Here is an 18,682-nt window from a genome sequence, read left to right as displayed (position 1 = left end):
CAAATATAAGAATGCTGCACTGAACTGATTTAATCCCCCACTTCTGTGTGCTGATTCCCCTTTTTCCTCCCTATGAAATAAACTACCTGACAACAATTGCAGGGCTGTACCTCAAAGAATCCTTCCATCCTCTAGTGCTTGATATCTTTTCCCTCCATCCTATCGACCACAAGAACACCAAATATATCCCATGCTAAATGTCAGAAGACTACACTGTAGTCAGTGGGCCTCATTATGACCCTGGCAGTAGAGTGATAACGGCGCCGGTAGTGCTGCCGGCACCGTTATCACTTTACCACCACATTACGAGTTCTGCTCGTGGGGACGCTCTTCACACCTGGTCAGACCAGACATGCAGAACGGCACCCGCTAGCAGAACCGGATGGTAGCAGTGGTCCCGTTACAAACAGGTCCGTTGTTACCATCCTCCCCATTCCCATTGAGCCGGGAATGGGCACGCACCGGGTCTGGGTACCGCGAATGGGAATTACCGGGCCCGCAAAGGTCGGAATGGCACGGTTATTCCCATTTTGTGGAACCCGGACCCGAGTTTGGGAGTAGCCATGCCGGTAAAAACGGCATGACTACGTCCAAATGTGGCCCAGTGTCTCTATCTGCCAGTGCTTATGTTATTCCTTTTCTCCTCATGGAAAATAAGAGCTATGGCTCTGTGGTGCTTACCCAGGATAAGAAGGCTGGATTGCAATGAGTTTCTCCATCTACGATCGCTAATTTCTTTCCTTTTCTCCCCATGAATACAATAATTCTAGATATAATATGGGAGTCATTTTGTAAAAAATTCAATTTTGCAGGCAGTGGACCACCACCGTTAGCAATTAAGTAGTCTTGGAGGCCGTACCGCTAATGTTCTACATTTAAAAAATGAATTGGAGAATGAAAGAGTAAAAACAGATGGAATCTCCTGTATTCTTTCATTTTACGCGTTGTTTTGAAAATTACGCTTTGCCCAGCCAATTTGCAAGGGATTCCTATGGAATCTGCCTGCTGAATGCAATTTGTTATCACAGAAATTCATTACTTCAACACCAGTATGAACATACATGCTGGCTTTAAATCATGTCCTTTGTCAAATCAGAGAATGAAAGGATGGCGGACATTTTAATTACGTCGTGTTCCCCTTCTCCACTTTCAACGTGCTCTAACATGCATGGTAATCGATTTACTCCCTTCCTTGAAGAAGATATGGTGGTGTCCCATTTCAATGTAAGAAAGTAAACCTGTTAATAATGAAGATGCGTCAAACTGTATTCACTCCACCCTTGCTTTGCCTGCGTTCTCAAGTTTAGAGTGTAAAGAACCAGATGCAAGCAGTACTTCCTCTTGCGATTCCAGTGACCTGATGGCCCAAAAACGAATCCCTGACAGGCTACATGTTGCAGACAGGCCATATGTTGGACATGATTGCATGCTGCAACTGAAACTTGTCACACACAAATAAAGGCCACACAGCAATGAAATATTAACAAAGAGGTGGCACACACACACACACCTACTACTAGCATTGCCAGGCATGCCATGCTGTACAACACTTCAAATAGCTTTTCTTGACACCATGGGTTTATTTAGATGATTATCTGTTTAGTACACACGATCCTCACTGCAATGTGCCTAACAACGAGGTACTACGAGGCTTCCTCAGAGAGGAGAGCAGCTTTCACCTTCCCGCCATGATTCAGCATGGACGGAAATATGGCCTAGCTCAATTCTTAGTAGACTCGTCATGGTGAAAACCTGAACTTCGGTATTTCTCTGCATATCTGACTCTCCAATACTTTACAAAAGGAGGCACCTGCATAGAGCATAATTCAGCACCATACACTAATATATGGGCCCTCATTAAAAGTTTGCCGGTCTGGAAAAAAGTGCTGGGTACAACGCTTACCGGTACCTTCTCCGGACGGGCAAACTACAATTCTGCAGGCAGATTTTTCACTGAAGCACTGTTACTAAAGGTGCCAGTGCTTCAGGGCAGCAGCACCATTCATCTGCCGGCTGTAATATGCGGTATTACTGAGATATTGGGTGGTGGAAATGACAAGGTGAGTCTGCCGCTAACCCGCTGATGCTACCAGCAGGTTACCGGCATACTCATAATGTGGGCCCACGTGTGTTTCAATTGATAAATGTTTAGAGCAGGAACCATTGCTAAATATCCTACACTCCCTTAAACATCTTCTGTCTCTCTTAAAACACCCTGCACTATACTTTCAGAGTTATGGTGGATTAACCATACCCCACACCTGTTAAACCATATGTCTAATTAGCTAAATGTTTGCACCTTATCAAATTGTTCCCTTTCTACCCTTCAACGGAAGAGCATACCTATTATTTCCCAATTCAAATGTTTTATTTTTACTTTCCCTTGTTAATAGTTGAATATTTTGCTATATTCAGAAAAAGCATCCAGTGAACTCAATATAGAGATAGAACAAACTAGAGGTCATCACATAACCTTATGTAAGGCCTCTATCTGTCCAAAACATATGGGAGTATTTCCCATTAGCACCCGGCGCACCAATGCCACGTGATTCACTGAACGAGGAGTGGCTCAATTCTGAGCCATAACACAGTATAATCCTGTATACATGCCGGGTCAGAATGCTTCCTCACTCACCTCTCCATTCATTACTATGGATCACCTTGGCCCAAAATGGCGCCCTGTTGATCCGTAGTAATTAAGCAGTATGCGCGTTCTAGTCTTTGTAGAATGAATGCGTACTGCAGTGCCACATTTTTGCAACCAGCAAAACAAAAGCCGATTGAAAAAAATAACAACGCCTTTAGTATCCCAGGGCTAAAAACCCTGGAATACTAATGGCAATAAGCCCCTCGCCAGCGGGCCATTACCGCCTGATGGTAATGCCTCCAGGGCCTCAGAAACTATGAACCCGGGTCATTACCTTAGGTGGTAATGGCGGGCTGGCTCAGGGCTTATTGCCACATACAACCCAGCTTAACCTGAGCCCATGTTTCTGAGTGCAAAGCCACAACAATTCTCACCCATATTTCTGGCAGGCTCCAACCCCTTCCTTTTTTGATAAATAAGTCCGAATTTACCTGTCAAAGTCACAACTGTTATGACTAATACAACAATATTGATTCTTGTTACAGTGTCTTTGTCATGCATACACTTTCGAGAAACAGCTCACGTGCGCCTCATACGGCCAAAACCCTGAGGAGAAGCAACCAAATGAGGGGCATTAGACGGTGGGGTATACTAGTACAAAACCCTGCTTTTCGTGGAGACTGGAGGTTGCCATGGAAGCTAGGCAACTTGTTGCTAAGGAGACGCAACGTTCATTCGGGATCACGACGTTGATCATGTGATTGTGGCTATTTAACCCCCCTCCTCAGTTGCTCAGTGCTTCTGATCAAGCATTTTGGCATTATTTTTCTTGTTCTATGTGTTTTCGGCTATCTTTGTATTTTGACCTAGGATTTGGAATTTACATGGCTTTTGGATTACCCTTGTCTGTTTAGGAAATCTCTCTGGTTAGGAACTTTAACTCTCGTCCCTGGATTCCGCCTTGCATTCTCCTTCGGTTTTGTGTTTGCCCGCATGATTTATGACCCAGACTGAATTTGGATTCCTTTGGATAGTGATTTAGCTGTGTTTTACTTGGAACTCGAGTAATTCGTTCAAGCGCTCTTTTCTTGTTTAGGTCATTGTTCAGAGTCCAACATGTAATTGGGAACAGCCTCCGCTGCACCGTGGGACAGCCTCTGCTGCAACGCGGGAGTCAGACCAACATCCGCTGTAACTTGGAAGCAGGAGCATCCTCCGCTGCAACACGGAAGTAGGAACAGCCTCCGCTGCACCGTGGGAACTGGAACAGCCTCTGCTGCAATGCGGGAGTCATTACATTAATCACGTACGTTTTGAAGCCGAACTGAGGAGGTTTTCCTCATATCGTCTGTGTTCCTGGCAAATCGGCTATTGAAATAACTTCATAGTTCAAGTGCTACATCATTGGAAATTCCCCTGGTAAGATTATTGTCCTGTTACACTCTTTACACATTCTGCTCATCTGTTCTTAGTAACTTGTAGAGTCATAGTAGTTATTTCTTTTGCAGAATATCCATTGGATACAGCCCTTAATCTGATCGTGGTAGTTCTTCTAAAGCCTGTTTTGTTATTAGTAAGGTTATAGTGGGAACAGTACCTTGCAGTTGTCTGAAGCCATAAGGTATAATAGATACTAATTGTGCTTATTTCTTTCTGCAGCCACGGTGGTCTCGGGGGAAATCCAATCTTTCAATTAATTGATCCCTTTGGATGTGTGTTTTCAACATTCAGAGGGATACATTAGTCGGAAGAATTCTTCTTCTACACTACGGGGTCAAGTCTGTGAAGAGGAATTCTGCCAGTCTTGCATCTTCATCCCTTAAATATTTCAAGATACAGCATGCATGCAGAGTTGAATACACTTTTCTAAACCTGCAAACACCCAGGGATCAGAATTATTTTTCAGCCCATGACCTGATGTCATCAAGCAGAAATTTTGCCCCTACAACACGTAACTAAAGAGTGCCAAAATGTTTATGCACACAATGAGGAAAGCAAGTGATTATTTACCTAAAACATCTACAGAAACGGTGCTGTCCGATTCCTCATCGATCGACGGGCGATATCTACCCTTCTCTGCATGCGTCACATTGTTTATCTGCAAGGAACAATTCTGATGCTCCAAGTCGCCAACGAGAATGGCACGTCCTCTTAAGTTACTTTGCACATTTGTCGATTTCTCACTGTTGTACACCTCTGTGTCGTATTGCATTCCAACCAAGAACCAGGTAAGACTTTGTTTTCTGGTCGATCTTCGCAGTGCACTGGAGAATGTGCACGGGATCACCACACAGGAACCAGATAGAGCTTTGATCTCTTTTGGAATCACGACTTCCCACTCCATTCTGATAGTCTGCCAGAAGCACACTGCAAAGGGAAAATTAGAAACCACGTGTTAAAAAATACATTCATGGGTGGTAGTCTATGTGGTGTCCAACAACACATTTGCATTGGACACATTTCCTACTGGGTACATATAGACATTACAATGGGTCCTTGGTAGAAATCCACTGACTCACATACAATTTTTCATTTGCAATCCGAATGCGCAGGTCGCAGAGCACACTAGACTACAAGCAAATTGGCCGATGTCATAAGAGCCCAGTGAGGCTGGAGCAGAGGCAATCATGTTGCTTAACGTGAATGACTCTACCCCAGCCCTAAAACAGGGTACAGTCATTCATGTTAAGTCATGTGACTGACCATGATCCACTACTGTCCTCTCAGGACACTTATACCGTTATTTTGCAGACATAAATTGCAACACAGGAGAAACATCTTGACAGTCTCTGAAAACATTTGTGAATCGCATCCAATTTACACCTAACACCTGTAACCCATATATGCCATGACACGACCCTGACACACTCACAGATCACCAAACACTTCCGCAGATACCCCCTTTATTTCATGCGCACAACTCACGACACATATACTATTTTTAGCACATCCTCTCTGACAAACCCTTAGGATACAGGATTCACCTCTTTTGAGAAGCTGACACACCCTCACAGCCAGAGCTAACTCTGTCAAATGAACCAGCTACCAAATCACTGTTACACATCTGATACACATCAAGGTAAATATGCTGCACATATTTGAACAGCAACTACTGGTGTAAGCATACAATAATGGCAACAACTAAAAGTTGCACATCCTCCAAAAACTGCCAAACATTACCAACGCACACTGCTGACTCCGACAAACTCTACGTAAAACACAACATAGTATATTACGAATCACTTATTTCACATTGGCTACTAGAAAGGCTTCACAAAAGCCCAATTCACAGAAACCGAGATGCAAGTCCTGGTTTGCTTTTGGCTGTAACTCTGCAACTTGCCAGGGAACAGTAACACAGTCAGCCAAATGTTCCCTCTGGGAGAGAGTCACTGAGGAAGTGAAGGTTCTGGGCATGAAGAACCAGACATCGGAGAATGCAATAAGAAATACAATAATGAGAGGGCATGTGGGAGGTCCACGCACACTAAGCGCCTTGCAGTTGAAGAACAAGGTGGCCCTTCAGAATCTGCACCGGTGACCCTCAACCTCCCAAGAGCAGGACATCCTTGATAACATGCATCCTCAACCTCCCAAGAGCAGGACATCCTTATTAACATGCAACCTCAACCTCCCAAAAGCAGGACATCCTTGATAACATGCAACCTCAACCTCCCAAGAGCAGGACATCCTTAATAACATGCAACCTCAGCCTCCCAAAAGCAGGACATCCTTGCTAACATGCAAGAGGACTCATGGGTGGAGATACAAGCTCCAGATTGGAACACAAATCTCCTCTATGTGCCAATACTTATGAACACATTTGACTAATTACAGGTGCTTATATAACTGGGAATAATGTGCACTTCATGTACCTAATGAGATTTGTTTATCTTTGTTATTATTTGATGTCTCTGCTGCACACAACCTAATGAAGGAAACTGACCTCACCTGTCAAGGTGATCCTTAAATAAACAAATCAACTTGCCATCAGATTTATATGCACTTTTAATTCAAAGATGTTTACCTAATTGTTTTACTATTTAAAACACAGTTCATTAAACTATTCCCATCTGTTAATTGCTCCCCTGGATATGATCAATCCTTAGGTTCACAGTCTCCTATCTAATGAATATGTTAACAATTGTTTTCAAAAGCAGCAACTAAAAGATCATTCAAATTGCATCAAATCTATTTTCTTCATATAACCTTCACACCCAGCCACTGTATTGGCTATTATCCTATATTATCCTCAATTTGCCTCCTCACTTAGCCAACAATTGTTTTGCTCAATTCATGGTGCTATAGAACACCATTCTATTGAGCTTCTTCAAGGCACTTATAAATCCAAAGATATTATGTACCAACAATGATCTAACAATTTAAATAGGATTACAGTGGATTAGGGAAATTACAGGAATAATCAAAAAAGAAACAGAAAAAAAGTCAAAATACTAGAGTTAAATATAATGTTCCATGAGGGTTCTTTATAATACACAGTGTGAATTGTATACTAGATGTTCGCATTACTCACTTGTCAGATTTTCAAATGTTATCTCATATTCATGTATTATAGTATACCTGATGGACATTTCTCTCTCTTGGTCTATAAAATAATATACCCCATACTAATCCAATTGATAATATATCTATGAGCCTTAAATAAAAAATCTAAAACATTGAATATCAAAACCAAATTTACTGAATTAACCTGTCTATTATTTTTGACCTTTATTTCATTTCTGGTCTCTTTTTTCATCATTACATTGATATGATACCTTCCCGGTAATCTTCATCACACATAGTCACTCACTTTCTCGTCACAGTCACATTTCAGGAGATATGGACACGTATGAGGAAGTGGGGGTAAGGGCTCTTTTATGCCACTGTAAATCTCAATAACACCTAATCCTGCATACCCTTGTCACAGTCTTAAGGTAATCAAATAGAAGAAGGATGAAAAAGGTAGCATTTGGAGAACATCACAGAGAGTGTGGCGAGTCCCAAGCAAACATCTAGAGAGAGCGTGCCCTGGTATAGGGCCTGGGGTAAAGGAGATTTCCTCATTAAGGAAGGACTGAGGGAATTAAAAGTAGACCCTGTGATAATCCACAATACAGATGACCATGCGTTGCAGCCACTTTTTCAACCCCTCCCAAACACGCATGATATACTGACTATTTTGAAACAGAGCACTGTCTCTGTAGCCAGCAAAGTAGAAAGTTAAGAAGCCCACATAGACGCTGAAAAGACGCCATAAAAGACGCTGCAAGAGATCTATCACCATTTATATCTAAACTCATTAATGCTTCCTTTGCATCAGGCATGTTACCAAGTAATCTCAAGCAATCTTGCGTCCTTCCACTCCTCAAGAAGCAAACCCTAGACCCGGCCATTCCCACAAACTACAGGCCGATTACAACAGTGCCATTTCCACTAATAATCCTAGATAGAGTGGCTTACCTACAGATCCAAAAATTCTTGGAGTTGCATCAACTCCTGGGCACATGCAATCAGGCTTTAGACCACAGCATGGCACCAAAGCTGCACTCATTGATCTAAAAACCCAGGTCGACGAGCTGAGAGACCAAGGAAAAACAGCCACACTCCTCCTACTGGATCGCTCAGCAGCGTTTGACTTGGTGGTTCACAAAGTGCTCTGTACTCACCTATAATCTGCTGCTCACTTCTCCTCACATGCCATAACATGGATCAAAACATTCTTTAGTGAAAGAACCATGAGGGTTTTCTCCAGTTCAGCAGCGGCTGACCCCGTACATACATCTGGCATACCCCAGGGTTCCTGTGTCTCCCCCACCATGTATAACATCTTCACTAAGCCCATGTTTGATGATCTGGACCTTCTAGGTGTCACCTACACTAACTATGCAGATGACACTCAGATTATCATCCCACTTTCAGGGGATTATGAACAGGATTTGGCCTTGGTGAATAAGGTATACCTCATCATCCAGGCATGGATGGCCCGTCACGGTCTATGCCTGAATGATGATAAAACAGAACTCATCATACTGGGGACTACACATAGCATTAAAAACTGAACCCAGACTACCCCTCCTTTGTTATAGATGGCCATACCATCAAAGTAGCGAAAGAGATAAAAACACTAGGTTTTTACCTCGACTCTGGTCTTAATTTGACAAAGCAAGTGAACGTGATGGCTTCCGCTACCTCATACACTTGTAAGTTGATCAGAGCAGCAAAACCCTACTTGTCCACTACTAGCTGCCTCACACTGGCAAGAGCATTGGTATTATCCAAATTGGATTATTGTAATGCTCTATACCTGGGGTCCAACAAACATACTATGCAAAAAATCCAAATACTGCAAAATAATGCTGTTAGAGCTGCCTTAGGAATCCCAAAAAGAGAGCACATATCAGAAGTCAGAAGACAGTCCAACTGGCTCTCTACAGCTGACACAATTAAACTGAAAACAGCCTCATTAACTTTCAAAAGTATCAATGACTTAGCACCTAAATATCTATTAGAAAAGTTCAAAAGAAGAACTACAAACAGACCCACCAGGGAAGCATACACCAACTGTCTAGCCGTGCCCTCATTGAAACTGACCACTGCTGGAGGAAACAGCTTCCTGGTCAAAGCGGTCCAATTGTGGAACTCCCTGCCAACTTCTCTAAGGTCTAACCAGTCCTACCCACACTTCAGACTAAACCTCATTAAATGGCTCAAATAAAACGACCTATAATCTAGCCTCCCTTACCACTTGAGTCTTGCCCAATTGAAACCCTGCTGCTCGCCTTTACACGCCGCATATCTGTTTATTTCCCTATTACGGATTGACATTTTTCTGTACATTGACTATCTCTGTTTATATTTACTGTGCTGTACTTTTATCCTCATGCTGTTAACCTTCCTTTTGTAACTGGGTAATCTACAATTGTAACTTGTAAGCTTAATGTATTCTTGACCACGCGCTCGGATACCTTCGGGTCTGGCGCGCACTACAAATAAACAGACAAACAAACAAACAAACAAAATAGTGCCTGGCCACCACACCAAATACATCCACATAGTGCTGTCACACGTTTACATGCACTATGCATGGCATGGAGGTGCATCAGCTACATCCCTGCAGCATCCCATGACACAAAACATGGTACTTCCATACTGCATGCAACAGTCACAAAATACAATTGAACGGCATTCAAATGCACAAGACACCATGATATAGACTTCTAAGGACCGGGTGCATGGGAATTACCATGCATATGTGTTACCCGATTGCCACATGCACAGTTATTATGCCTTCTGATAATTCACTGATAAGTAAATTGTATTATTTTTGCATCACCCTAACTTACGTAGTAAGACATAATCACTGGCTATCCCACACTGACTCTGGTGAGCCATTTCTCTTCCGTTTTACCGTTCACAAAATGTTGGGATATACTTGTGCAAATAAGTATAACAGTCCACTGTATACTCGGTGAACAATAGTGTACATACAACGTGCCTGACACAAATATCTAAACTTAGACTGAGTCAATAGAGCATCGATGTCAAGCCAGAAAGGCTGCCAGCACCAATCCCTTCCAAAATGCCTGTCTTACCATCCACCCCTCCACGCTCACTCCTTGTTCACTGCCCAATTAATAGGGCTAGAAAATAGCCCGTTAAAATGTGAAACTGTGTTATGTGTATCTGCACTTGACAGTGGTCAGGCGATCAGCAACACAATGGACACATACGAGTGAACATTTGAGAAAAAAACCTAGCAATGTTATTGGCGTGCTCTTTATCTCCTTTAACATGCAGCTTTTGTTGTCGCTGAAAACAGAAATCCCGCCTATTTAACTGAATCCTTGCTGGATGTGACCAGCCAAACAATGATTTGCCTGATGAATTCTGGGACAACACAGGCAGCCAGAATGGCATCAGCGATACTGGAGATGTCATTCCTCAGACCTATGAGGGGGACAACATTGGAGACCACATAAATACTGTCATTGTTGGCATATGACTGCCCTCTGATGACACGCAGCAACATACCCAGGTGACAGCCAAGGACAGCTCTCCCTAGTTCCGAAAGGCGATAATCCACCAGGACAAGTATTATATGAAATGTGGACAATGCTGCCAGAATTGGCGTCATACACCTGTCTCCTGAGCCCGTGTCCACACACAGCACCAAGTGCCAAATTACACAGGACGCACACCACCACATGGACACACTGCGCAACTGCAGTGCAACCAACCCTGGACTGTCGACATGCTGGCCGGTGAAATACCAGACTGGGTCTCTGTGTTTCTGTAGAAACAGAGGGAGCCACGTACTACTCTGCAGAGCCAGTTGGAAGAGGCACAGCAGACACAGTATTCCATGGGAATGCTCAGTAATGAAGTATGAAATGTGTGGCCCCCTGTGCCAGAGTTCCCGGATGTCATAGAACACCCCTTGGACTACCACAATGGCATGTTCAGTCAGCTGCTTAAAGTCCTGACACATATTCTGCTTCCTCCCCAGCCCAACACCGAAGGAGAAGCTGCATAAAAGCCCAAGGTGCATGAAGAACACAGGGTGCATGGACTAGATGCCTCAACGGTTCAGAGACCCACAGACATGGTGTCATGGTCAACCAAGAAAACAACCAACATAGACTTATTACAGACATTTAAAATCTCTCCCTGATGAACGTCTGAGAATGCCATGACCTTTGCTCCTACCGTCCACTTGCCAACACCAAAGGGGCCACCCATCACATCTCACCCTAGTCCATACGTTTTGTAATGTCAAGATACCCTTTGTATTTTAATCCTTTTGTAATGTCAAATACCCTCTGACACTATATAATATTACTGTTTTATCAATGCCAGTGTCATGTGTGCATGCCCAAAGCATGTACTACACCCCTCTAAGTAACTGAGTGCAATGAAGGCAAAACACATGATATGATATGATCGTTTATTTATATAGAGCCTATACACAATGTGTTTCAAAGCGCTTCAAGGCAAGGGAGGGAACAAGGGAAAATACAACCACATTCTTACAGGCCATGAACAGTAAGGATGTGAAATTAAATATCGTACTCGGCCTGACGACATTTCAGATAGTGCAAGAGCTAAGACCTAGATAAGGAAGGGAGGGGGAGAGTGGAAAGGAAATGGAAACAGATAGGCGACTACCGTACTAGGCCTGACAACATTTCTGGTAGAGCTGGAGAAAAACAAAAGGTGAGGGAGAGGAGGGAGAGGGGTGCAGAAAGGGAGGGGAGGAACAATACAAGCAACTATCAAACTAGGCCTGACGACATTTCAGATAGTGCTGGAGGGGTGGTGAGGAGGAAAAAAACAGTAAAGGTAGAGGGAGGGTGGAGAAATCATACGAGGTTGCTATCATATTAGGTCCAGGGACAATTCTGATAGAGTAAGTGCATAGAAGAAAGTAAGGAGAGGAGATAGGAAAAGGGAGAAGGGAAAGGAGGAGAGAACAGAGAGTAAGCAGTCAAAAAGAGTGGAGAGTGAATACAATTGCAGAAGTCAGTAGTAACACATAATGTTGCAAGCCAGGATACAAGATGAAGATGGGAACAGCATGATTCAGGGCCACCATGAGTACAAGATGCAAAGGGAGTCCAGTATGAGAGTTGAGAAAGAGTGACGCACCATGAATGAATGAAGTCCATAAAAGTCAAATCCAGCATTGGCCACAAGATGGTGATGGTGAAGAAAGGCACCAGGTGGGCGGGGCTTGCTAAGTGGTGAAAAAGAGCAGCAGGCAGGAAGGCACCAGGTGGGCGGGACTTAAGCCAGGTGACCTAGATCCACTTTCACCTGCTCCCCATCTGCAAAGGAAAAGAAGCTGGAGGGCTTCTTAAGTGGTGAAAAAGAGCGGCAAGCAGGAAGGCACCAGGTGGGCATGGCTTGCTAAGTGGTGAAAAAGAGCGGCAAGCAGGAAGGCACCAGGTGGGCGGGGCTTGCTAAGTAGTGAAAAGAGCGGCAGGCAGGAAGGCACCAGGTGGGCGGGGCTTAGGCCAGGTGACCTAGATCCACTTGCACCTGCTCCCCATCTGCAAAGGAAAAGAGGCTGGAGGGTTCCTTAGGTAGGGAAACAGAGTGGCAAGCAGGAAGGCACCAGGTGGGCGGAGCTTGCTAAGTGGTGGAAAAGAGCAGCAAGCAGGAAGGCACCAGGTGGGCGGGGCTTAGGCCAGGTGACCTAGATCCACTTGCACCTGCTCCCCATCTGCAAAGGAAAAGAGGCTGGAGGGTTCCTTAGGTAGGGAAACAGAGTGGCAAGCAGGAAGGCACCAGGTGGGCGGGGCTTGCTAAGTGGTGGAAAAGAGCAGCAAGCAGGAAGGCACCAGGTGGGCGGGGCTTAGGCCAGGTGACCTAGATCCACTTGCACCTGCTCCCCATCTGCAACATGTATGTGCAACATGTATGTTCCAGCATAGTGTGTACTGGCTTTGGACATCAGACTACTATGTAGATTGTGAACGCCATTACGTCTTGTCCTATTAAATAACAGCATTCTCTCACCACACATACACACACACACACACACACACACACACACACACACAAATCCACACATGTGCATACACACACACACACCTATGCTTGCAAGCAAGTTTGATTGGTTACATGTGCTAGAGCTTGTCGCAGAAGACAATGTCAGGGCACCATTAAGTCATATAGTACCCTACGGCCCATCGAAAAGCAGATGCAGGCAGGTCTGCCCTTGATTTTGAACATCACTCATTCACGAAGTCAAAGTTACCGACACAAGAAGGCCTAGCATTCCGATCGCCTTTGCCCATGTGTGGGATGAGACTGGCCTTTAAGTAGCATTTGCACAGGATCAGTGCCAAATATTCCAATCACCACGGGCCAATCCCTGACCTAGCAGTCACATCAATAGAAATCTGGATGGACACCCTGAAAATGCCTTTGTGTGATGAAACCACAAACAGCAGAGCACTGTCCAATCATACCACAGCCTGCTTCCATGTCCCTGCGAGGCTTATCCCTTGAATGGGGATCCGTGCCTGGAGGTTTGATCGGCAATTCCACACATCAGAACATTGAACCTGACATCCACTTCCAGCAAAGTTACATTGTTTGAGTGATGCATACTGTGCAAGAGAGAGTGTCTCATGCAATCGATATCATTCTGAAGTATGCTGATATGTGTTTTCCGTACTGTCTACAGCTTACAGCTGCTCTGGCTGGCGGTCCAGAGAGAAAACACCTTTCAAATTCCTATGAGTCAATAAAACATGTGACCTTGATACATAATCCCAAAAATCAGCCTGATGGACGAGTACCTCCACAAAATACAAAGTTTTAGACAGACGACCACTGTCGAAATTTGCTAAAGTGGGGGGCGGTCTCAATTTCAAAAGGGTCATCTTTAGCCTGATAAAACCACATCCTATCCTGCACATTCATTGGGAATAACAGAACATTCAAATGTCTCAGACTCAAAACAGTTTGAAGAAATGTTTGATTCGTACTGAGTTGCACGGCTCTATCATGATAGAGTATCTACAATCAGGGACTCTTCCACAAGGTCTAGTAGTCCGAAATGAGCCACGTTTGTTCCTAGATAATAAAGACTTTGTTATCCAATGGAGCTACATAGTGAACAAATGTGGCAGAAGACTGGATCATACTTAATATAGACACTGCATGAGACATGACATTGAGAATCTTGGGCAACCTTGAGAAAATGGAAGATGAAATTAAAAAACGTGTCCCATTAGAAACCTATAAAAACGGTTGGACAAAATTACCAAAGTGATTACTGAGTTCAGAGAATTTTGTACCAAAGACCGGATTTTCAGGATGAAGAAGGATTTATTGAAATTCTCACATGAGAATGCATTTCGTTATACGAAAGAAGGGTATGATCCGTTCAGCAGTAACCAGCAAGGTGCACCGAATCGTTCACAGCAGATGAGATTCGGCAATACCTTTTATAGCTCTGGCAGTTCCGTGACAATAGTTATTCGAATCAGTGAAGCCGCAGAGCGTCGAGAAATCGGAGCAGGAATCAAAGACGAAATGGAAGTAATACACGTAATAGAAGGAAGGTTTTCACGGGCATCCAGGGTAAAGCAGGTGGGGCTCCACCACAACAACAACAAGCTTTTTTAGAGCAACGTCCCACACCAGACAATTGGGACTATGCCCCGAGGTTGACCCACAGCAATCAACCCTATTAGTTAATCTATCTTCCTATACTCTGAAAGAGAAGGAAGTGTCGGTACTTAACAAAGGGTTTGGATTTGTTCTGACTGTTAAATATGACAAATTTCGGACACCTGTTGAGATAGAGCAACTGCTGCGCAAGATACATCTACAGCAATTTTTCTTCCATACAGCATATGACAGTCAAGAGAATGAGAGTGGTTTAAGGAATAAGTCTTCTTTTAATCCTCCAGCCAACAGTCATACTCCAGAAGCCCTGGTTTTTACTAAAAGGATATGGCATGATTTATGCCAGTTGGAACAACAAGTTCTGAAGAGTCCTTACCAGAATTTGAGCAATAATGAACAGAGTGCAGGAAAAAGTCTGACAGCTAACCAAAATGTAATTCTACAGAAAGCTGACAAAGGCGGTGCCATAGTAATGTTAAAACGTAATTCTTACATTTCTGAATGTGACCGCCAATTAGAAGAATTATCCTTTTATAAACCTATCTCAGAAGATCCTACTAACAGACTTTCAGCTTTGATTCTTAACAAAGTTGATAAGGCTCTATCAAGGGGATGGATATGTCAACAAGAACGTGATTCCTTGATAGTACAGAATCCAACAGTAGCACCATTTTATATCCTCCCCAAAATTCATAAGTCCTTGCAAAACCCTCCTGGCTACCCGATTGTTTCTGGTACTGGATCTCTTCTAGAACCAGTGTCTAAATTTGCTGATCGATTTCTGAAACCATTTGTGTCTGCTATGTAGTCATTTGTACAGGACACAACAGAGATAATCAATATGGTGGAAGATATGCAATTCGACCCAACTAGCCAATTATTGATTAGTCTCGATATTGTGTCTCTGTATACTTGCATACCACAAACCGAGACCCTTAATGTCATAGAGGAAACACTGCTTTCTAAGAGAACAGAAGGCACAACACCCAATAGCTTTATCCTATGGTGTCCAGAGATGGCATTGACTGAAAATTATTTCAGTTTTAATGGGCAGTTATACCAACAAGTCCATGGCACGGCCATGGGGTCCTCTGTAGCCCCTTCAGCTGCAAACCTCTATGTTGAGTCTTTTGAGCTTCAAACAATATATAGTACCTTGAACCCTTTCTTTTCGAAGCAAGGGTTCTGGGGGCGCTATATTGTCGACATTTTGGACGTTTGGGATGGATCAGAGGTTTTGTTTGAGGAATTTATGGACTGGATAAACCGTCGAAACCAGTTCCTTAAATTTACCTCCACACATAGTAACTCAGAGATTAATTTCCTAGATGTTACGATATGGGTGGACACCGACCGAATGATTCTCCAGATTAAACCATTTCACAAACCGACTGACCGTAATTCTCTCCTGGCTTTTGACAGTTGCCACCCACGTCATACCACAGAGAATTTACCATTCGGAAAATTTTTACATCTGAAGATATATAGTTCTACGAATACTATTTTCTTGTCTGAAGCCAAGATGTTGAGTGCCAAATTGAATGTGAGACACTACCCGAGAAATATTGTGAGACAGGACCTTAAAAGATCTTCAAACAATAATCGCGAAGCACTTCTTGAATATTGTGATAAGTTAAAAGAGAACAGTGAGATAGTTTTTGTCAGCACATTTACCCCTCTTGCGAATCAAATGATCAAAATTATCAAGAAGAATTGGTACATTTTGATGGGCGGCGAATGTCCTATCAAACCGCCACTGTGTGCCTTTAATAGAGGGGCAAATCTTAAAGACCTTCTGATGAAAAATGATGTTTCAAGATCAACTCAACCACAAAGGAGCGTTGGCGAAATGTGGGGCCTACCATGACTATCGGGGCATTCTCCGTGTGGTCTCTGAGTTAATTGTAGTTTTACAAGCAGAACCACACAAGTTGATTTGGGGCTTGATAAACCGTGGATACAGCAGGTGTTTACCAATTGCAATACTAGCGACGTGGTCTATGCAATATGGTGCCCATGTCTAAAGATTTATATCGGCATGACAGAATGCAAGATTAAAATCAGGATATCAGAACATAGGAGTTGCATTAGAAATAAAGTGCTTGCTGCTCCTTTAGTGAACCATTTTATGATAATGGGACACACTAGTGAAGAGCTGAAGTGGACAGTCCTTATGCACATTGCACCATTGAACAATGGAGAATCGCTGATGAGACGGCAGTTTTCAAAAGAACAATGGCTGATTACAGGATTAAATGAACAGGGTGAGTAGCAGAATCTCTATTAAAAATTGGTGGCTGATCAGGTTAAGTTTACATTTAGGTTGTGCTTGTTTTTAGTCAAAGACTTTGGACAGGACTTTCACTGAAGACTGCTCATGTACCCGAGTGTTTCCACCTAGTTACATTGTAATTGCAATGTGCGAGCAGGAGTTAAATGTTTTGTAGGAGTTAACTGATTCTTATAGCACTCTGTAGTTTAACTAAAGGCAATTGCCTTGCGGATAGATCAGTCTCTGCTTTGTTCGGTACCCACAGAAGTTTTTATAATTAAGTAATTTGGGTCGCTCGGGGTCCGCACCTAATCTAAGGATAATGAGCGGGTTGCCTTTAAGTAAGTCACGCTGCAACCTTTGCGTGAGACGGTGGTCAGGTGATCTCCTAACACGTGAAAGTGATGCACGCTAGACGGTCACTAAGCTGGATGCGAACCAAGTACGTCTCCTATAGTTTAGGCACCGATTAGAATTTAAAATACTTGGTTTGCGCTGTATTTGAAAGGATGTATTACAGACACAAGTAAGTATTAACACTCTTCACATTTTCACCCCTTATTTCGGGTTTGCAGAGAATACCGCGTAGCGACCATACTGGGAGAAAAGGATGAACGTTTAGAAGCTAGACGGCAACGTGCAGAGTACAACATTGTACGAGTCGTCCGCTACAGGTACACTATTCGGTGGCAGTTAAAGATAAATCTAAGGGTATTATGAGTGGCTGTTCAGCTTCCATTGGGTTAGATAAGAGTTTCTGTTATGTAAACCTTTTGAATTGTCCACTACCGTTTCGGGAAGAAAGTTGTTGGTTATCGAGTACTTTGGGCATTATGGCTGTAACGGAGCACTCTTGGGATATAGTACTTGAGAGTGATATCAGAATAGTGTAATGGTTAACAGACTTTCTTGCCATTCTAGCCGGGGCGGCAACTAAAGTGTAGTGTGTACCATTTTCTTCGATGTTTACACTTAAGAAAGGTGAATGTTTTTTTTAAAAAAAAAAATAGAGAGTATAGGTGAGCAAGCATTGTGTAGACCGATGGGCTTATACAGTGTGTTATTTGAACAGATTTCAGTCGACTGTGAAGACTTTCCTACCAACCCGATGAGTGTCTAAGCAATAAGCTTTTGCACGGTGAGCCAACAGCAGGAGATTTCTGCTCCTTTTTGTCTGGTTTTATTAAAATGTAAACAGCATAACTGATAGCTGTTTTCCATATTGCTTCCCCTAGCAGCTGAGTAGACCGCCTATTTGTCAGTGTTTTGGAGATGAAGTGTGTGCTTCCATTTTAGGACCTGCACTTTGGGTCCCCCTGGACAAGTTCTAATAGTATTTACACTAATGGAGAAAGAATGAAACATGTTGGGTGCATGTAACCCTGTATTCAAGACCAGCGCGCGTTAACAAGTTATTAATATTATTAGAACCTTTTTTGTGAATGTTAAAAGGATTCCCCCAATAAGTTTAGATACAAGAATTAGGAGAGCAAGCTGTATTATTAGGAGTCCTCTATTTAATACTCAACGTAGGTGAAAAGTGTTGCACAATTAGACTCATTTTGAGTCAGTAATTGTCTGAATGTTTTTTAATTTCTAAATAGCTCTGCACTTTATAATATGTATTTGCATGTATTATTATGTATGAAATAATGTGTAATGTGTTTCAGATTGTATAA

General features: G+C 43.0%; 1 protein-coding gene across 1 annotated transcript in view; it reads right to left on the bottom strand.

The window, feature by feature from the left end:
• Positions 1–18,682, bottom strand: part of LOC138450306 (B-cell receptor CD22-like) — a 437,337-nt gene that overhangs the window by 318,480 nt on the left and 100,175 nt on the right. Inside the window, exon 3 of the mRNA XM_069604830.1 lies at positions 4,598–4,954. Within this exon, the coding sequence (XP_069460931.1) occupies positions 4,598–4,954 (357 nt within the window). The remainder of the gene's footprint in view (positions 1–4,597; positions 4,955–18,682) is intronic.

The sequence above is a fragment of the Ambystoma mexicanum genome, chromosome 1p (assembly GCF_040938575.1).
Source record: "Ambystoma mexicanum isolate Mex_15411 chromosome 1p, UKY_AmexF1_1, whole genome shotgun sequence".
Classification (NCBI taxonomy): domain Eukaryota; kingdom Metazoa; phylum Chordata; class Amphibia; order Caudata; family Ambystomatidae; genus Ambystoma; species Ambystoma mexicanum.
This window is presented reverse-complemented; position numbering and strand designations above follow the sequence as displayed.